The sequence below is a fragment of the Bison bison genome, unplaced genomic scaffold (genome assembly GCF_000754665.1).
Source record: "Bison bison bison isolate TAMUID 2011002044 unplaced genomic scaffold, Bison_UMD1.0 scf7180017864386, whole genome shotgun sequence".
Taxonomy (NCBI): Eukaryota; Metazoa; Chordata; class Mammalia; order Artiodactyla; family Bovidae; genus Bison; species Bison bison.
The window spans coordinates 1,796,414-1,812,678 of NW_011494958.1; the positions used below are offsets into that span (position 1 = coordinate 1,796,414).

A 16,265-nucleotide genomic window follows, 5' to 3' on the forward strand; every position below is an offset into this window, starting at 1 on the left:
AGGGAAGCCTGCCAGTTTGTACATGAGCTGAGCCCTGAATAGAGGACTTCAGCTTGCAGTGATGAGAGGAAATGGCAGATGAAGACGTGGAAGACCACAGGTGGGGGCGGGGCTGTGGGGATGAACGGGAGCACAACGCACGTTCAGAGCATGCGCAGTCTGGACACACATAGGCTGGGACGCTCTGACTTTGAGGCTCTGACTTTGAAGAACCTGTGTGTTCTTCAACAGACAACTGGGGAACTGAAGAGTTTTCGGTGTGTCAAGAGTTGACAAATCTGTTTTATAGGAAGGTTATTCTGTGCGTTGTCCAGGAAACATGGAAGAGGAGAGTGTATAATGGCGGGAGTACCACTGATCTGGCTACAGCAATAGTTGTTTTTAAGTGGTAATAACCTGAATTAAGGTGCTAGAAGTTGCAACAGAAAAAGAAAAAAAAAAAAGGCAGATCTATTCCTAGCACCTGCCAAGAATGATGTTTTTCATTTCCTAGTTCCACAAAGTAAAAGAGCAGCCTTCCATTCTGAACAAGGTAAGTAGGTAGACTCTTTTCCTCTTTTTACGGTTGACTCTCTTCCCTTTTTAAGGTTGATTAGTAGATTTATTGGGCTTCCCTGGTGGCTCAGATGGTAAAGAATCCTCCTGCAATGCAAGATACCTGGTTTCAACCCCTGGGTTGGGAAGATCCCCTGGAGAAGGGAAAGGCTGCCTAATTCAGTATTCTTGCCTGGAGAATTCCATGGACAGAGGAGCCTGGCGGACTACTTGTCCAGATTTATCATGGCAATAAAACACTAGTGTGTTAAGGCAGGGCTCCCAAAGGTTTTGGTTTTAATTTTTGATAAAAAGGTTTTTTGGCTGCACTGCATGTGAGATCCTAGTTCCCCAATCAGGGATCGAACCCATGTCCCCTGCAGTGAAAGCATGGAGCTTAACCACTGGCCTGCCAGGGAAGTTCCAGGTTTTGGTTTTAAAACACTAAAATGTGTTAAGAACATCGAGATCAGTCAAAGGGTGAAATATGAAAAATTTTCAGGTTTCTTTTTACTCAATGAAAAAGTGAATAAAGCTATGGAAGGGATTCACTGTGTTTTGGAGAGAGAATTGTCATGTAGGGGCTCCAGTGTACCCTCTCCCTGGAACTTGGTAATAAAATAATGAGACTGTCCTCTGAAATTAAACTGGGGGATTAGCACTTACTAGATATGACATAGGTAAAATCACTGTAAAGATATAACCAAAAAGTCTATGGCAAGAATATTTAAAAATGATATGACCACAAGGGAAGGGAAAATGGCCACAGAATCCTGGGAAAGGACTTGACTTGTAAAGCCTCCCCACAGGGAAGGAAGGAGCTGGACCTGAGGACAACAGCATTCTGAATTCTAGGGCAGCTGTAGTTTTTGGTAAATTAAGTAAAACTGTCATTTTTATATAACATTCTTTTCTTTTCTTTTTTTTAACATTTTATTTATTTTTTTATATGATATTATACATGTTTTAATGCCATTCTCCCAAATCATCCACCCCCCCTTTATATAACATTCTTAAAACTTGGTTAATTTAAGTCCATCTCTAAGAGGTGGCATTGCTGACAAAATTCAGGTTTCTGAGCCAGCAGAGAGTATGGGTCAAGTCAGTAATACAAACAAATAATGTGAATGTCAACCTGTGATGATGTGTGTGGCATGGCTGGCTGGCCCTTGTATAGGGAGACACATACCCCTCTATGTTACTGAGCAGCCATGAGGTTTTTTCCTCTTTGAACCTTTACAAACATCATTAGCTTTTCCTCATAATGTGCGATGAAAGGCAATAATAAGTTTAATACCAAAATTTAGACTGTGCTTAGGGAAAATGAATTTCCCATTGAAGTATACACCAAACTTTCAGGCAAATGGATGATGAATATGACAGACATATCTGTTAACTTGTTGTCAAAGGTTGCTAAAGAATTGTGGTATGCTTTTAATTTTTGCAAGTTTATTACTTACCTTGTCCTATAGAACGACTTGCAAAATTATACATATTCAAAGCTATTGCAAAGTCTTCTAGGTTGTTCAAAAACTGGAAAAATGACCTGAATTCATCAAATGTAATGCCCTATATTGGGAAAAATACATGTAAATATATTTAGCATTGTCAAATTAATTAAAATAAATATCCACACTTACTAGAAATACAGTAAGCCTCAGCAATATATCTTCTAAGTAAATATTTCCAGGGTACTTTCTGAAACCTTCTTTCTTCAAACGGAATGTAAAATTCCACTCAATTTTTTCCCATGGGTAATGTTACTACTATTAGCAATGATAGGTGAAAACACTGTCATATCAGCACAGAATTTAAAAAAATGCTACAATAAAAATAAACTTAAAAGTTTCAATTTTATTTCAAGCCTGGGTTTTTTAAACCTTAAAAGTAAATATGATCATTAAGAAAAAAAATTTACAAACTTTCTCCTGTACATGTATTATTTAAACATATTTTGGCATTAGGTCATTAATGCCTTTATAATGACAATGAAAAATAAAAATGTCCAAAAACCCACAGGAGTGTGTTTTTACTTGTTCGTGCTAGATAAGGCTGCCAGGACAGTGGAAGGAGGTACAATGCAAGTAGAGCTCTGGGAGGCCCAGCACGGGGCTTGGGGTAGGATCATGTATAGGATTCAGTAATGTTATTTACATAAAATGAAATTATTACCACTGTTATAGCTTCAGTTAAACAGGAGAGCTACTTAAGGTAAGCACAATGTATCTCTGATAATACAAATTTGGACATGAAGAGGTGTATTTAATTAATGTGTTGTTCTTAGCAAAATGAACAAAACTGAGAGAGAAAAATAAACTGAGAAAGGAGCAGAGGGCCAAGAGCTTAGGCTTAACAAATTCTGACCTTCCTGCTTAACAAATTCTGACCTTCCTGGGGTAGCAAGGGAGGGGAAACTTATATAAATAATATTTATATAATAGGTAAGTATGTATTAGGTTGGAAGGATAGACCTCATTGAGAAGTAATGTAGTGAGCCATGTATATATCTAAGAGAAGAGCTTCAGGGACTGTCTATCTCCTTTTCTAGTCCTCAAGACCTTTGGTCCTCTTCATAATATTTACCGTTATCTGAAAAGATATCATTTACTATTTTTCCTTTACTTCTTTGTTGTATCTCTCCAATGAAATGTATTCCATGAGAGAAGGATTTTGTTGATCTTATCACTTTATCCAAAGTGGCTAGAATAAGGCCTAGTAAACAGTAGAATAAAACCTAGTAAATACTATAAATAATAGCTTAATATCTCCTAGACAAATGAGTGGAAATGAAAAAGCATTTTAGAAATATAAAGTGCTATTGAAATACTATTAGTTGTTATTCTTTTGGAGAGATGGAAATGACAGGAGAAAGGAAAGGCAGAAGTAAGATGTGGTAGGAACAACACTGGCCGAGAGTCTTGGGTTTGAATCCTTGCCAAGTGTCTTAAGTGCCTGAGAGCCTTAGGTTTCCATTTTCTAAAAGAAAGTTGTCAATATCTGGAAGGCTGCTTTAAGGATTGATGAGATAATGCAGAAAAAAAAAAGAAAAAATCAGTGAGAATCAATGCTGGTTCACCTGCCGTATTTTCCTTTTCTCATTGTAATGATTTGTTATGTCTAAGATGTGCTATGCTTAGTCGCTCAGTCATGTCTGACTCTTTGTGACTCCATGGACTGTAACCCACCAGGCTCCTCTGTCCATGGGATTCTCCAGGCAAAAATACTGGAGTGGGTTGCCTTGCCTTCCTCCAGGGGATCTTCCCGATCCAGGGATTGAACCCAGGTCTCCTGCACTGAAGGTGGATTCCTTACTGTCTGAGCCTCCAGGGAAGTCCAAGAAAACTGTATGTTTAAGATATCTCTATCAATTAAAAGTTTTCAGAAGCTGAATTTAACTTGAAACTTTGTTTTTTTATTTTTTTGGCTATCCCACGTAGCTTGCAAGATCAGAGTTCCCTGACCAGGCCATGGCAGTGAAAGCACTGAGTCCTAACCACTGGAATGCCAGGGAATTACCTAAAGAAAATTTCTTATTTTGAAATAATTTGATATAAAAAAATAGTTACAAAGAGTTCAAATGTAAAAATGTATATGTAAAAAACAGTACAGAGAGTTCCCTACACACTTTACCCTATAATTGAATTTTTTGAATTATTTTTATAATTTTCCACTGGATAAAAGAGAAAAAGCAGATACCTCAAGGCCCTAAATAATACACCAGTAGCTTGAGAAAATAGTACAGTTTCCAATATTTATTCTTAGGGAAGTGTCTATGAATTGGAAGAAATTTAGTTCAACATGTAAAACAGATTTAAAAAAAAAAACAACCCTAAGAGATTATATAAACTAATAGTCAAAAACATCAAGTCCTTTTTTCCTCATTCCATGGGGCCTGAAGAATTGTTAGCACCGTCACAGTGTATTCATTTTAAACAAAGTCAAACTGTTTGCAAGTTTTCCTTGGATAGATTAACTTGATCCTTCTACAAACACAAATAGAAGGCAATACATCCCAAACATCCCATGCGTTGAGAGGTGCTTGTAACACCAGTTCTATTCGGTTGCAGCGATGCATTCAAATACCACTAGATAATGTAACTGCTCAGAACTGCTGACAAAATATGTGCCACTAAACAAACAGACACTCAGTTGTCCCAGGTTCTTAACCATCATGCCGTCCAAACTCTTTGAAAAACCTCACTTCAGTACTGATAAAATCATTCACTCATCAATAGCTGTCTTCCAGTGACCTTTTATTAAGGGTATTAGGGAAATGAATAAAGTGTGACCGAAATGATGTCAATATAAACTATTTTATATGAGGTGATGCTTACATAGTAGCCAAAGCATATAGCTCAGCAGAATTCTCTTGAAAAATGATATTCATAATGTGAATAAAACAACTGTTGATAACATTAAAGGTTTTCAACATGTCTAAGAAAAATAAGGGTAAAAATAAAAATTTAATAATTTTTAAAAAAGAAAAATAAGGATATGTACCCAGAATTTTCAATTCATCAATTTTTAAAATTTAGCAGAGCACTTAAGACACATAGGAACAAAGAGTGGAATATATTCAAAGTATGTATGAATCCACAGGGGAGCAGAACTAACAGGACAATATATTTTACAGACCTATACAATTACAAGCTAATAACACACTGTTAACAAAATAAAAATGAGGATCAGATACCTTTTCTTCAGGTATACTGTAACGCACATTTTCCAAAAATACTGATGTATTTTCCACATTTGTATATCGTAAAAGAATATGAGCAAAGTCTTCTTCACTGATAGTATTCATCCCATTAGAGTAGGAAAGAAATTCTATTTCTAAAACTTCTGTTTGGAGGTTATCCATGAACCTATGACAAAAAATACATACGCAATGAATAAGTGAAGAGTGATGGTAACAGATGGTACTTGCCTCTGAAGACTTTTGCTCCTTACTCTGTAAAATGGGCATAACAACAATACCTTGCAGGGTAGTGATCAGACTTAAAGGAGTTCATGTGTCCTGCCTAGTATTTACTATCATAAACACTGTATACATGCTTATTACTACTTATTGTTACTGTGGCTTACTAAGACTAAGGAATTGGTAATATTCTTTCATCTGAACACACAGGGAATAATCCAGATATCTAGACTTTTTTTTTTTATCATTCAGTGACTTCCTATTATATTTATCAATATGACTACTGGTACACAGGCACTGATGGAAGTGGATATTTGTTGTTATAGAGAGTATCTTTAGCTAAAATGAAAGCAGCAAAGAGGTGAGTGTCACTGCATTAGATGACTCCTTTCTGACTTTAGCATGTTAACATTTTTCAATATGAGTATAAAAATTAAGCTCACCTATAAAAATCTTCAAAGTTGAGCTCAGCTTTTCCTTTCTTCCCAAAAAAGTGTACAAGAAGTGTAGTATCTGTTACTAAGTTTGTAATGTCATCAGCACGCTTAAAAAAAAAATCACAATTTGAAAGTTAGTTACAGCAAAACAGAATAGGAATATCCAATATTCCCCAAAGAATGTAAATATATTAAAATTAGAGTAAAAAGCATAAAGATGTATCAACACATGCCATTGCAATTAATAAGTTCAAAATGTGAAAACAGAATTATAGATGAAATTGATGTTTATCTTCAAAAAGCTTAAAGCTCTGATTTTATAAGAAGTATTCAACCTCACATTGTGGTTTGAGTCTTTCAAGGCCCTTTATGTGACAATACAGATACTAACGTGTTAGTTGCTGAGTTGTGTCTGACTGTTTGCAACCCCATGGACTGTAGCCCACCACACTCGTCTGTTCATGGGATTCTCCAGGGCAAGAAGACTGGAGTGGGTTGCCATGCGCTCCTCCAGAGGATCTTTTTGACCCAGGGATCGAACCCAGGTCTCCAGCATTGCAGGCAGATTCTTTACTGTCTGTCACCAGGGAAGCCCCTATGTGACACTAGGTTAGTACAATTTTTGAGTAGTGCTTGAAAGGCACTACTACTTTTACCCATAACTTTAGGTTGAGGAGATAGACTGATGTAATGGGAAGAGGACAGGATTTGAAATCAGAAGACCTGAGCTTACTGACTTTTTTGATCATCGGCTTCCTTACCTGTAAAATGGGAAAAACCCTATCTGTAATAACCATTGTGAGGATAAAACTAGAATGTGAGTGTAAATGAAATATACAAATGTCCTTATTGGTAGTCATAAGATGTTTTGGCAAAAGCATTAAAACCTTTGGAGGGGGAGAGAAGATATCTCCTGTTAATTACAGACATTGTTCTCTGATTGTGTATAATCAACTCTAGTCAGTTTATTATCCAAGGAACAGCTTAACTTAGTAGGGGGAGGAAATATCAAGATATTGAGAAGCATGCCTAAATGGAGCATAAGAGTGGAGGCTCAAGCTGATCAGAAGTCAGCAAGAAGGACTGGAGTATCCATCTGCAGGCCAGAGGGATGGGATGTGGAAGGGGTCAGGATGGCTAAGAAGAGGAGCGGGGACAGGTTTTAGAACAAGTTGCTACTTCACAAATAAGCAGTAGTGTGATGAGCAAACAGGAACAATGAACTCAAGAGTCAGATTTCTGAGCTTTAAATCCTGACTTTTCCCCTCATTGGTTAAGTGGCCTTGGGGAAGTTAATCTCACTGAGGATATTATTATCCTCAGGAATAACAACAGTACTTACCCTAAAGGGTTGTCATGAGGATTAGATAACCCCTGTTAATCAGCACTATCACTGGCATATTATAAATGCTCAATAAATGTTAGCAATTATTATTCATTTCTGTCAAATCTGTATATTCCAAGAAGTTAAAAAAGGACTAGACAAGACAGGAAATAATATTGGAACTTAATGCAAAAAAATATTTTTACATGGTATACTCTTACTTCTTTTGTGTTACTGAAACTACATATATTATACAGATCTAACTAACAAACTGTCTTACAATGAGAGGATATAGGAACACTAAAAGTTAGTGAACTCAGGTAACACAATTACGAATGTTTTCCTCTGGTGTTGTCATGTTCCTGACCTCGAGACATAATACACTGAAATGAGATGGCTTTGTTTCACACAGCTTCTAAATAATGACCTCATTCGGCCAGTTTTTCTCATGCCCATTGAGCAGAGCAAATCTTCATTTACAGTCTTTCATCATCAAAATCTTATTAGACTTAGGTTGCACTTATCCAGATAATCCAGATCCACAGAGGCATAAATAACAGTTGGACATTAGAGAGAAAAATTAGAAAATGGAAATGGTGAAAACCTTTTCCCCTCATTCAGTGAAACAGAGTACTGTTGGCAGTCATTGAAAACTATACCAGTGTCCTTGGTATCCTAACAGTGTTATATAACTTAAATCACAGGAGCACTGAGACAAAAATAGAGACTTTATCCCTTTGATTCTTGTGCTTATTGTTAAAATGAATTCAGGTGTTTTCATAACAAAGCAAAAAAAGAACCCTATGGGCCATTTACATGAAGAGCCATTATCTAACTCTGTTTTGACTAAAAATTACTTTAAAATGACTTCATCAAAAATGAAATAAATTAAAAAACCTGCATAAAATAAAAATATGTCAAATTATTAAAGAGTTTTAAGAAATTCTTTCAATGTATTTTTATTGATTACTATGTGATAATAATCTTATCAAGCTCTATTCAAGGGCTGGAAGAAATCTTCAAACTCTTGATATGTTAGTGAAGGTTTTAAATAACCTACTAAAACTTATTAAGGGTTAGTAATGTTTAAAGTAAATAAGAAAAAAATCTAAATTTCATCTGTAAAGCTCAAAACAGTTTGTATAATTCCAGTACTCACAGACTTTACTCAACAGTTGCACAATAGACATATTGTACTATGAATTTGTTATCTATTATTTTGGCTAGAAAGTGGTATAATTTTTCTGAAAGCGGCATATTCAGATTTTCATTATCACAGGGTTTTACTATCATTGAAAAAAATCTATGGTTAGAAACAGCTCTGAAATAAGCATATGAGAGGCTAATCTCAAGTTTACCTACATTATGTAAAGAGACCTGCTTTACTCTCAACATTTACATTTAAAAAATAAAAGAAACAAAGAAATACAAATATATACAGATCTAAGCTTTCTTTCTGAACTAATTTGAATCCTGAAATACTGATACTATTAACAATTCATGTTAATAGTATGTTACAGTGGCATCAGTAATAACTGATAAGGAATTATAATGGGTTGGAATTTAACTACAGCTAATTCTCTATTATCCTCTCTAATGTTAGGAAGGTAGTAACACAGATAATCCCTCAATAATTATTTTACCTGAAAACACAAGTTTTGTTTTCTTTTCATTTTTCTTTATACTTCCCTCCATCCAATTTATTTTCATGATGTTTTAATTAAATTAGCCAGCTTATGATTATAGCTGTGGATTGATTACAGTCAATGGTGTGCTAGTAAACTAGCTTGCAAAGGGGAAAAAAAAAAGCCAGATTTGTGCTGTTTCCAATGTCTAATACACTCCTATCATGGCCACTTTGAAGGTACCAATGGGATGTTACAGAATGCTGAGTTGGGAAGAGATGTGCTGTAAAAGCCAGCCCCAGCACAAGTCTGAAAGAGCAATAAACATCTTCAAGAGATCCTATGCGAATCTTATATATAAGATCTTTGAGTATATGTATGAGCCAACTGGTCTTCTGATATTAAACCTCCCAAGATTTAAATTAAAGCAGATTGTGTCTAACTGTGAGAATTTCTTTCTAGCAGAGCTAAATGAGATTAAAGATAGGCTGGAGGCTGAGAGGCGAACAGTCCGTGCTGGAGAGATAGCAAGACAGAACTGCTAATTTGAAGCTGGGCACAGCTGGCTTGTAGGGACTCTAAGGACTAGTGTCCCCAGTTGCTCTTACTTTTAGGCACTGACTACTATGTGCCTACATAAATGATTATAGAATTAAGCACTTCTAAAATATGTGTAAGTGGAATATCCATTAGCACTTTATGACCCCAAATAGCTAGAATTTAAAAAGGTGATTTTTAAACATTAATAATTACTAGCCATAATCACATCATATTTATATATCACATACAGACCAAATATAGGGCAAAATGCTTTATTTACTTGTTTTAGGATTTTAAAATTGAGCACAAGTGGCAAAATTAGCATTTCTAAGTGTCTACTATGCTCTCGAGATGTCAGTTGAGTAACACTGTATATATGGGTAACAGAAGTCATATCTGATCCAGTTTACTTCTCTAGATATTTTTAAGTGTAATTTTTAAAAACAAAACTTTAGAAAAAGAAATGAGAAGCCAACTTTAAAGACAAAAAGATAATGAAAAATACATTTCTTAGTATTTACTGAAAAAGTCCTTTACGATAAGCCAGCCAGCCATCTCTAATAAAGTTCTTAAAAATTCTTAATAGGAAACATAGAACAGTATTCAACCTATAACACATAGCCCATCTTTTAAAATGACAAATTCCTATTAACGGGCAAAAAGAGAGTGGGGTGGTGGGAGCCGTCCGCCTGAGTGCAGCAAAAAGGTACATGTCTCTATGGAATTCAAAAACAATAATGAGTGATGTAATGTTCGGTCTGCTTTTAATTTTCCATGCACTGGCAATCCTAACCAATATCAAGGAAAAATGTTCCTCCCTTCCTGGACGGACTGCTCTTAGCACAATTCCCCCATGCCCACCCTTGGTAAGCTGCTCACTATGAATAGTGGGAAACTGGATTGTTTACATATATTGTAACTCTAAAGCTTTAGATATCTTTTACTAAGTTCATGTAACATTGAAGTTTATAAGGTTAAAAGAGTCAGTGAAACTATAAATAGTATTTTCAAATGTCCTAAAAGTGATCCTAAAGTGAAAAATAATATTTCCTTTTAATTAGGTTGGAAAGTCAAGTTTTCTACAACAAGCAGGTAGATTTAGACAATTAAAGGTGACCTTGCAGCCCCTGCCAGCACAGCTGACATATTCAAATATACCAATTTACATATAGGAATTATTGCTTTCCTAGAGAAAAGGGAAAATACAAAATACATTTTTGGTTTCATCACTGTGACTCTAAAATGAAACAAGAACCAGATTAAGAAAGTGGCATGTGGTACAAGGACCTGGTTGAGGTCCGATTATACCTCTGCGAGGTCTGAGAAGAGTGCTTGGCTTGTGTTACGTCTCAGTGTATCCCAGTAGCTTCTGGAGATGAGTTCCTCAGCATCTGTTTTAAGTACCTGTGGAAGTTTTTAAGAAGCACAACTGAAATCTAAAGAACAGTCCCAAACAATGATAATTTATACACTCTAATCTCTTCTAGCCAAACTTGAATAGGAAGAAAACACACTAGCTTACCTTTTTTGTTTTCTGCTGCACACAACAGTATTGTATTACATCGCCGGTAAACCCAGGCCATTTTCAAAGCGGTAACGTATATAACCACTATTTCTAAGTACAATGTGGCTTTGTCAAAAAATCACCTTCTTCACTCCTGGGCCCATGCCCTTCTACTGAGACACACATCACTTCTAAGAAAGTGTGAAATAAAAATTTTATTCACACCTGTGTGAAGTAAATTCATTTGGAGGAGATTTTGGCAATTTTATAGCAACCCAGGAAAATTCTGCTTAACTTAAAAATGAATTGTTAGCTAGCATATGTTAGTGCATCAAAGAATCAAAATGACCACATCCATACGTTAGAGAAAATTTAGATTAATCCAAAACTTGTCAGAAAGAAGTACGTGAGTTTCAGGCAAACCACTCAGAGCTAACCAAGGATTTGGTAAGTGTGTCTATGGTAAACAGATCAGGTACTTTCTGGTTTATCCCAGGGACACAGCACCAGCTTCCACCTCAGCACAGGCTAGTCTGAAGGTGATAATCAAGATGAAGAAGTGTTGTCTAATCTTCATATGAACTGTAGAACTTCAAGCTTAACTTGGACTGTATAAACAAAAGTAATTAAATCTGGTCTCTGTCAGAATTTATCAGGGAAGATTTCACAGATTCTCAGGCTTGGTCTTCTTTGGGTTACTGTAAGAAGAAAAATGCTGCATAATGAACTTAGGGGTGAGTGGCTGACGATGAGAGAATTCTCATTTCTTGTGTGTGTTAATTTTCAAAAGTCCAGTGCCCCTAATGAAATTATAAGCATCTGGCAATTATTTCAAAGACCTATATTTTAATTCATAATTATGAACTAGAAAACACTGCCTACTGCCCATATTTTAATAAACTCTTAATAAAATGTTTCTAATAAGGTATCATTAAGCAGGAGTCACTTATATAACATAGATATATTTACTACCATAACAGTAAACATAGTAATATGGCAAGAGAGTGTGCTCATCACCCCCTTTAGTAACTAAATAAGCTTTCACCAAGTAAAATTAGCTGAGTGGAGAGCTAACACAGTTCTCTTTTCCATATATATAATAGAACTTCGATAAATGGTTACTAGATTAAATACTTTGCCAAGTTATCTAAATATTTTGACCATGGATATATTTTTAAACTGTAACTAGAAAGTTGGTATACCATAAAGAAAAGGATTGTTAAACCAAAGAAACCAGAAAATAAGGCTTACTGCACAATTATTAGGAGGATAAAAGGAGATTTGTTCTATGAAGCCAGGCCTCTTCCCTACTTTGAAACACTGGTCACCATCACCCCTTCCAGCCATCACACACAGACTTTGATGACATTAAAAATATTTGCAACATATGAAGGGATAAAATTAGTTTGACAACCTATACTGACATGGATTGCTATAGGAAAAAATGTATGTTCTGAGAACAGAAAAGACAGAGAGGAGGAAGAAAGGAAGGAAAAGAGGAAGAGAGAGAGGAAGGAAGAAGCTAGAGTGTGAAGAATTCAGGTACTGGAACCCTAATCCCCAAGGAGATGGCATCAGGAGGAGGTGAGGCCTTTGGGAGGTGATTAGGTCATGAGGCCAGAGCCTGCAAGGATGGGATTGGTGTCCTTAGCAAAGGGGCCTGAAAGACCTCCCTTCCCCTTTCCACCACCTGAGGATGCAGTGAGAAGGTGCCAGGAAGTATGCCCTCAGCAACTACCGCACTGAGGCTGCTGGCTTGCTGACCTTGGACCTCCAGCTCTCAGAACTATGAAAACATGATCATTCATCATAAGTCATCCACTTTATGGTATTTTTTATATTGCAGCTCAAGCAAACACAGAAGGAAAGAAGGAAAGAAACAAAATAAGGGAGAATGGGAGGACAGAAGAAAGGAAGAAAAAAGGTGGTTAGAGGGAAAAAAGACTGATTTAGAGATGAGAATATACCACTGTGGGAAGCAGAACAGTGGTGTCCTAAGGTTGTTCATGTCCAGATAGGCAAATAAACTATATATATAGTATATTTGAGAAAGGTTATACCCAGAGATTAGGCAAACTAGAGGGGAAAAAATCCCAAAATAGCAGCCCATAGAATTGGGCAGGAAACTGTCTTTGCTACTAGTGATATTTAAAAACACACAGAAACATAGAACACACAGGAACACACAGAAAACACAGAGAAAAATAGAAACAAAGAAAAGAAAATTACATCTTTATAATTTGGGCCAATACAACAACTGTGCCCTGAGACACCATAATCTGAGAACTGTAAATTAAAGTCACACGGGACTGCAGGTCTCTGCAGTGTATCACAGAAATACACCCACACACAAGTCTTCCTGGAAAACACACACCCTTAACCCAGGCCTTCAAGAATCACCACAGACACATTCCAACAAATACATGCTCATAATATGAGATCGTGTGTGTGAGCTAAGTCACTTCAGTCATATCAGACTCTTTGCAACACCATGGACTTGTAGCCTGCCAGGCTCTTCTGTCTGTAGGATTCTCCAGGCAAGAATACTGGAGTGGGTTGCCATGCCCTTCCATGAAAGAACGTAAGTCATCACAAGTAGGAACTAGCAGAAAAAAACAAACAATAGAACCAGAGCTGCAGATTTCAGATGTTGAAATGATTAAATATGGAATACAAAATAAGCTTAATAAATTTAAAGAATATGAAGTTGCATGTGACAGGATTTTTTAGGAAAAACAGACTACTGAAAATTATTAGGCTGATTAGAAAAAGTAAAACTTCTAGAAATGAAAAATGAATCACTGAAATTTAACTGAACTGAACTATATACAGCTAGAGAGAAAATCTAGCTGTAAAGGTAATATGAATAAACTATACAGAATGCAGTGTGAAAAGAAACAATGTGGCAAATTAAAGAGGAGTTGACAGACATAAAACATGAATATCTATGAAAGCTCTAGAAAGTCACAGTTGAGAAAATGGGAGGGAGGAAACATTCAGAGAGACACTGGCAGTAAACATTCAAGAAATAATGAAAGCAAACAATCCTCATATTTGAGAAGCCCAATAAATTTCATGATAAGTAAAAGCAGAAAGATAGATTGTAAGAAAACTGTAGAATAGCAAAGGCAAAGAGAACCTTAAAAGCACCCAGAAAGAAAACAGATTAACTACAAAAGAATAATTAGACCCAGAGCGGACTTTTCAATTTCAACAACAGAAGCCAGAAGACTAGAATGACATCACAATTTGCTGAGAACACATGTCAATCTATAATAATATACCTAGTAAAATTATCTTTCAAAATAATGGCATGTATACATATATCAAATAATTATACACCTGAAGCTAATATAATACTATATGCAAATTATGTCTCAATTAAAACAAACAAACAAATCCACAGAAACGGAAGAGACTGGTGTTTGCCAGAGGCAAGTGGCTGGAGGTGGCAGGGAACTGGGTGACGGTGGTGAAAAGGTGCAATCTACCAGGAATAAGGTAAGTCAGTCTTGGGGATGTAATCAACATATAGCCTGGCAACTACAGTTAACAATACTCTACAGTGTACAGGAAGCTGCTAAGACAATACATCTTAGTTTTCATCACAAGGGAAAAAAATTGTAACTATGTGATGGGACAGATGTCAACTAGACTTACTATGGTGATTATTTTGTGATAAATATATATATCAAATTATACATCGTAAACTGATACCATGTTATATGTCAATTATATCTCAATAAACTGGAAAAAAAATAAGGGCGGAATAAAGAGATTTCCTGAGAGAGGGCTTTAAAAAAATTATCAGAAGATCATCACTTGGGGATATACTTTGTGAGTATAAGATTATGAGATTTAAGAAGGGGAGAAATTAAAGAGGTAATTACTGAGAAAAGAATAGCAAATATATAAGTAATTTGAAACAAACATGGCTGATACATATTTTAAAAGTTTAACTTGGTGGATTATAAAATACAAGGGTAGACATTATTGTTTTAAGTACACATGCCAGGAGCAGAAAGAATGGTACTAAAGAAATTTTAAACTCTATTTTTGAGAAAGAAAATAAAGATACAGTCCAATCTAAGACTTTATTATTTTAAGTATATTTACTAAATTTTCAAGAATAACTACATAAAGAAAAGAAATACAATGAACGTCTTCTAAACTAAAAATAAATCCAGTTTGTATAAATACAAATGAAGAAAGGAGAAAAAAAACAGTATACAGAATGGCTAAAGAAATCCAAATAAGTTAGTCATCACAGTAATATAAACTGAATTTCCAATTAAAAAGCCCATGTTATCTACCCAGAAAAAAGAAACCAATAAAGTACACAAGATACACGTAAAAAAAGACATATCCAAAATATAAGGGAAAAAATAGGTTGAAAATGATAAACCAGGCTTCTAGTAATGAAAAGCGAGAAAACAATGCCAATCTTCTCACTGAGAACAATTGAAAAAACTAGACAAAATATAATACAGATGTATCTTAAAGCATCTTAAAGACACTATCTGCCTTTTGTACTATATTTTCAGGTACAAAAGCAATGGTGGGTAAAATTTCTGAAGCCTTAGTACAATGACAGCAGTGGGACCAAAGGCCAAAGTCATTACATTTTTCAGAAACTGTCACATTCTCAGTTTCATATACTCACATTAAAATAAAATTCACTTAAGAATATACTTGCTGAAGAATAGAACTCATAATTTTGTTAATTTGATCTTTGAGCACACATCTTTTTAACATTCAGTGTGAAGGGAAACAAGCATAAAGCACTTCTGCTAATGAAGTACTATGGTTGTCTTGAGAAAAAACATCCAGGTGGTGATTTGTGTTGCAAGGTAAATTAACCACTTTTTTCATGAACCATCATTTTTACTTGAAAGAACACCTGATAAAACAAACTATGGTTATTTAGACCTTGGTATATGGCAGACATCTTTTTGGAAAATGAACCCAGTGAGCCTGTCGCTTCAAGGGAAACAACTGATAGTATTTGTTGCCCAAACAATATACTGAACAGACTGAATACAGAAGCATCTAAGAGAAACTGGCTGTCTTCTATTAAGTCAAGTGTTAGAGATTTGAAACAAATGTAAAAATACTACTTTTCTCATTACATTTTTGAAGTTATTTTTCATAAAAAATGTTTAGGATAACGTGAGTTTTTATTATTTTTAAATATATGAATAACTACCTTAAAATTTCTGAGTTTTAATTTCTAATATGGTAAATATAGATAAATATATCCAAAATATGAACAAAACTTCTTTGGATTCTCAATAATCTTCAACAATGTAGAGGGGTCCTGAGACCAAAACATTTGAGCACTGTTGCTTATAGTAATTGGAGAAGGTGATGGCACACCCCACTC

At 35.4% G+C, this 16,265-nt stretch overlaps 1 protein-coding gene across 1 annotated transcript in view; it reads right to left on the reverse strand.

The window, feature by feature from the left end:
- The window catches only part of MICU3 (mitochondrial calcium uptake family, member 3), a 75,346-nt gene that overhangs the window by 6,338 nt on the left and 52,743 nt on the right, over window positions 1–16,265 (reverse strand). Inside the window, exons 10-13 of the mRNA XM_010858398.1 lie at window positions 10,687–10,782; window positions 5,896–5,996; window positions 5,228–5,399; window positions 1,995–2,103 (exon numbers count right to left, since the gene is read on the reverse strand). Of these exons, the coding sequence (XP_010856700.1) occupies window positions 1,995–2,103; window positions 5,228–5,399; window positions 5,896–5,996; window positions 10,687–10,782 (478 nt within the window). The remainder of the gene's footprint in view (window positions 1–1,994; window positions 2,104–5,227; window positions 5,400–5,895; window positions 5,997–10,686; window positions 10,783–16,265) is intronic.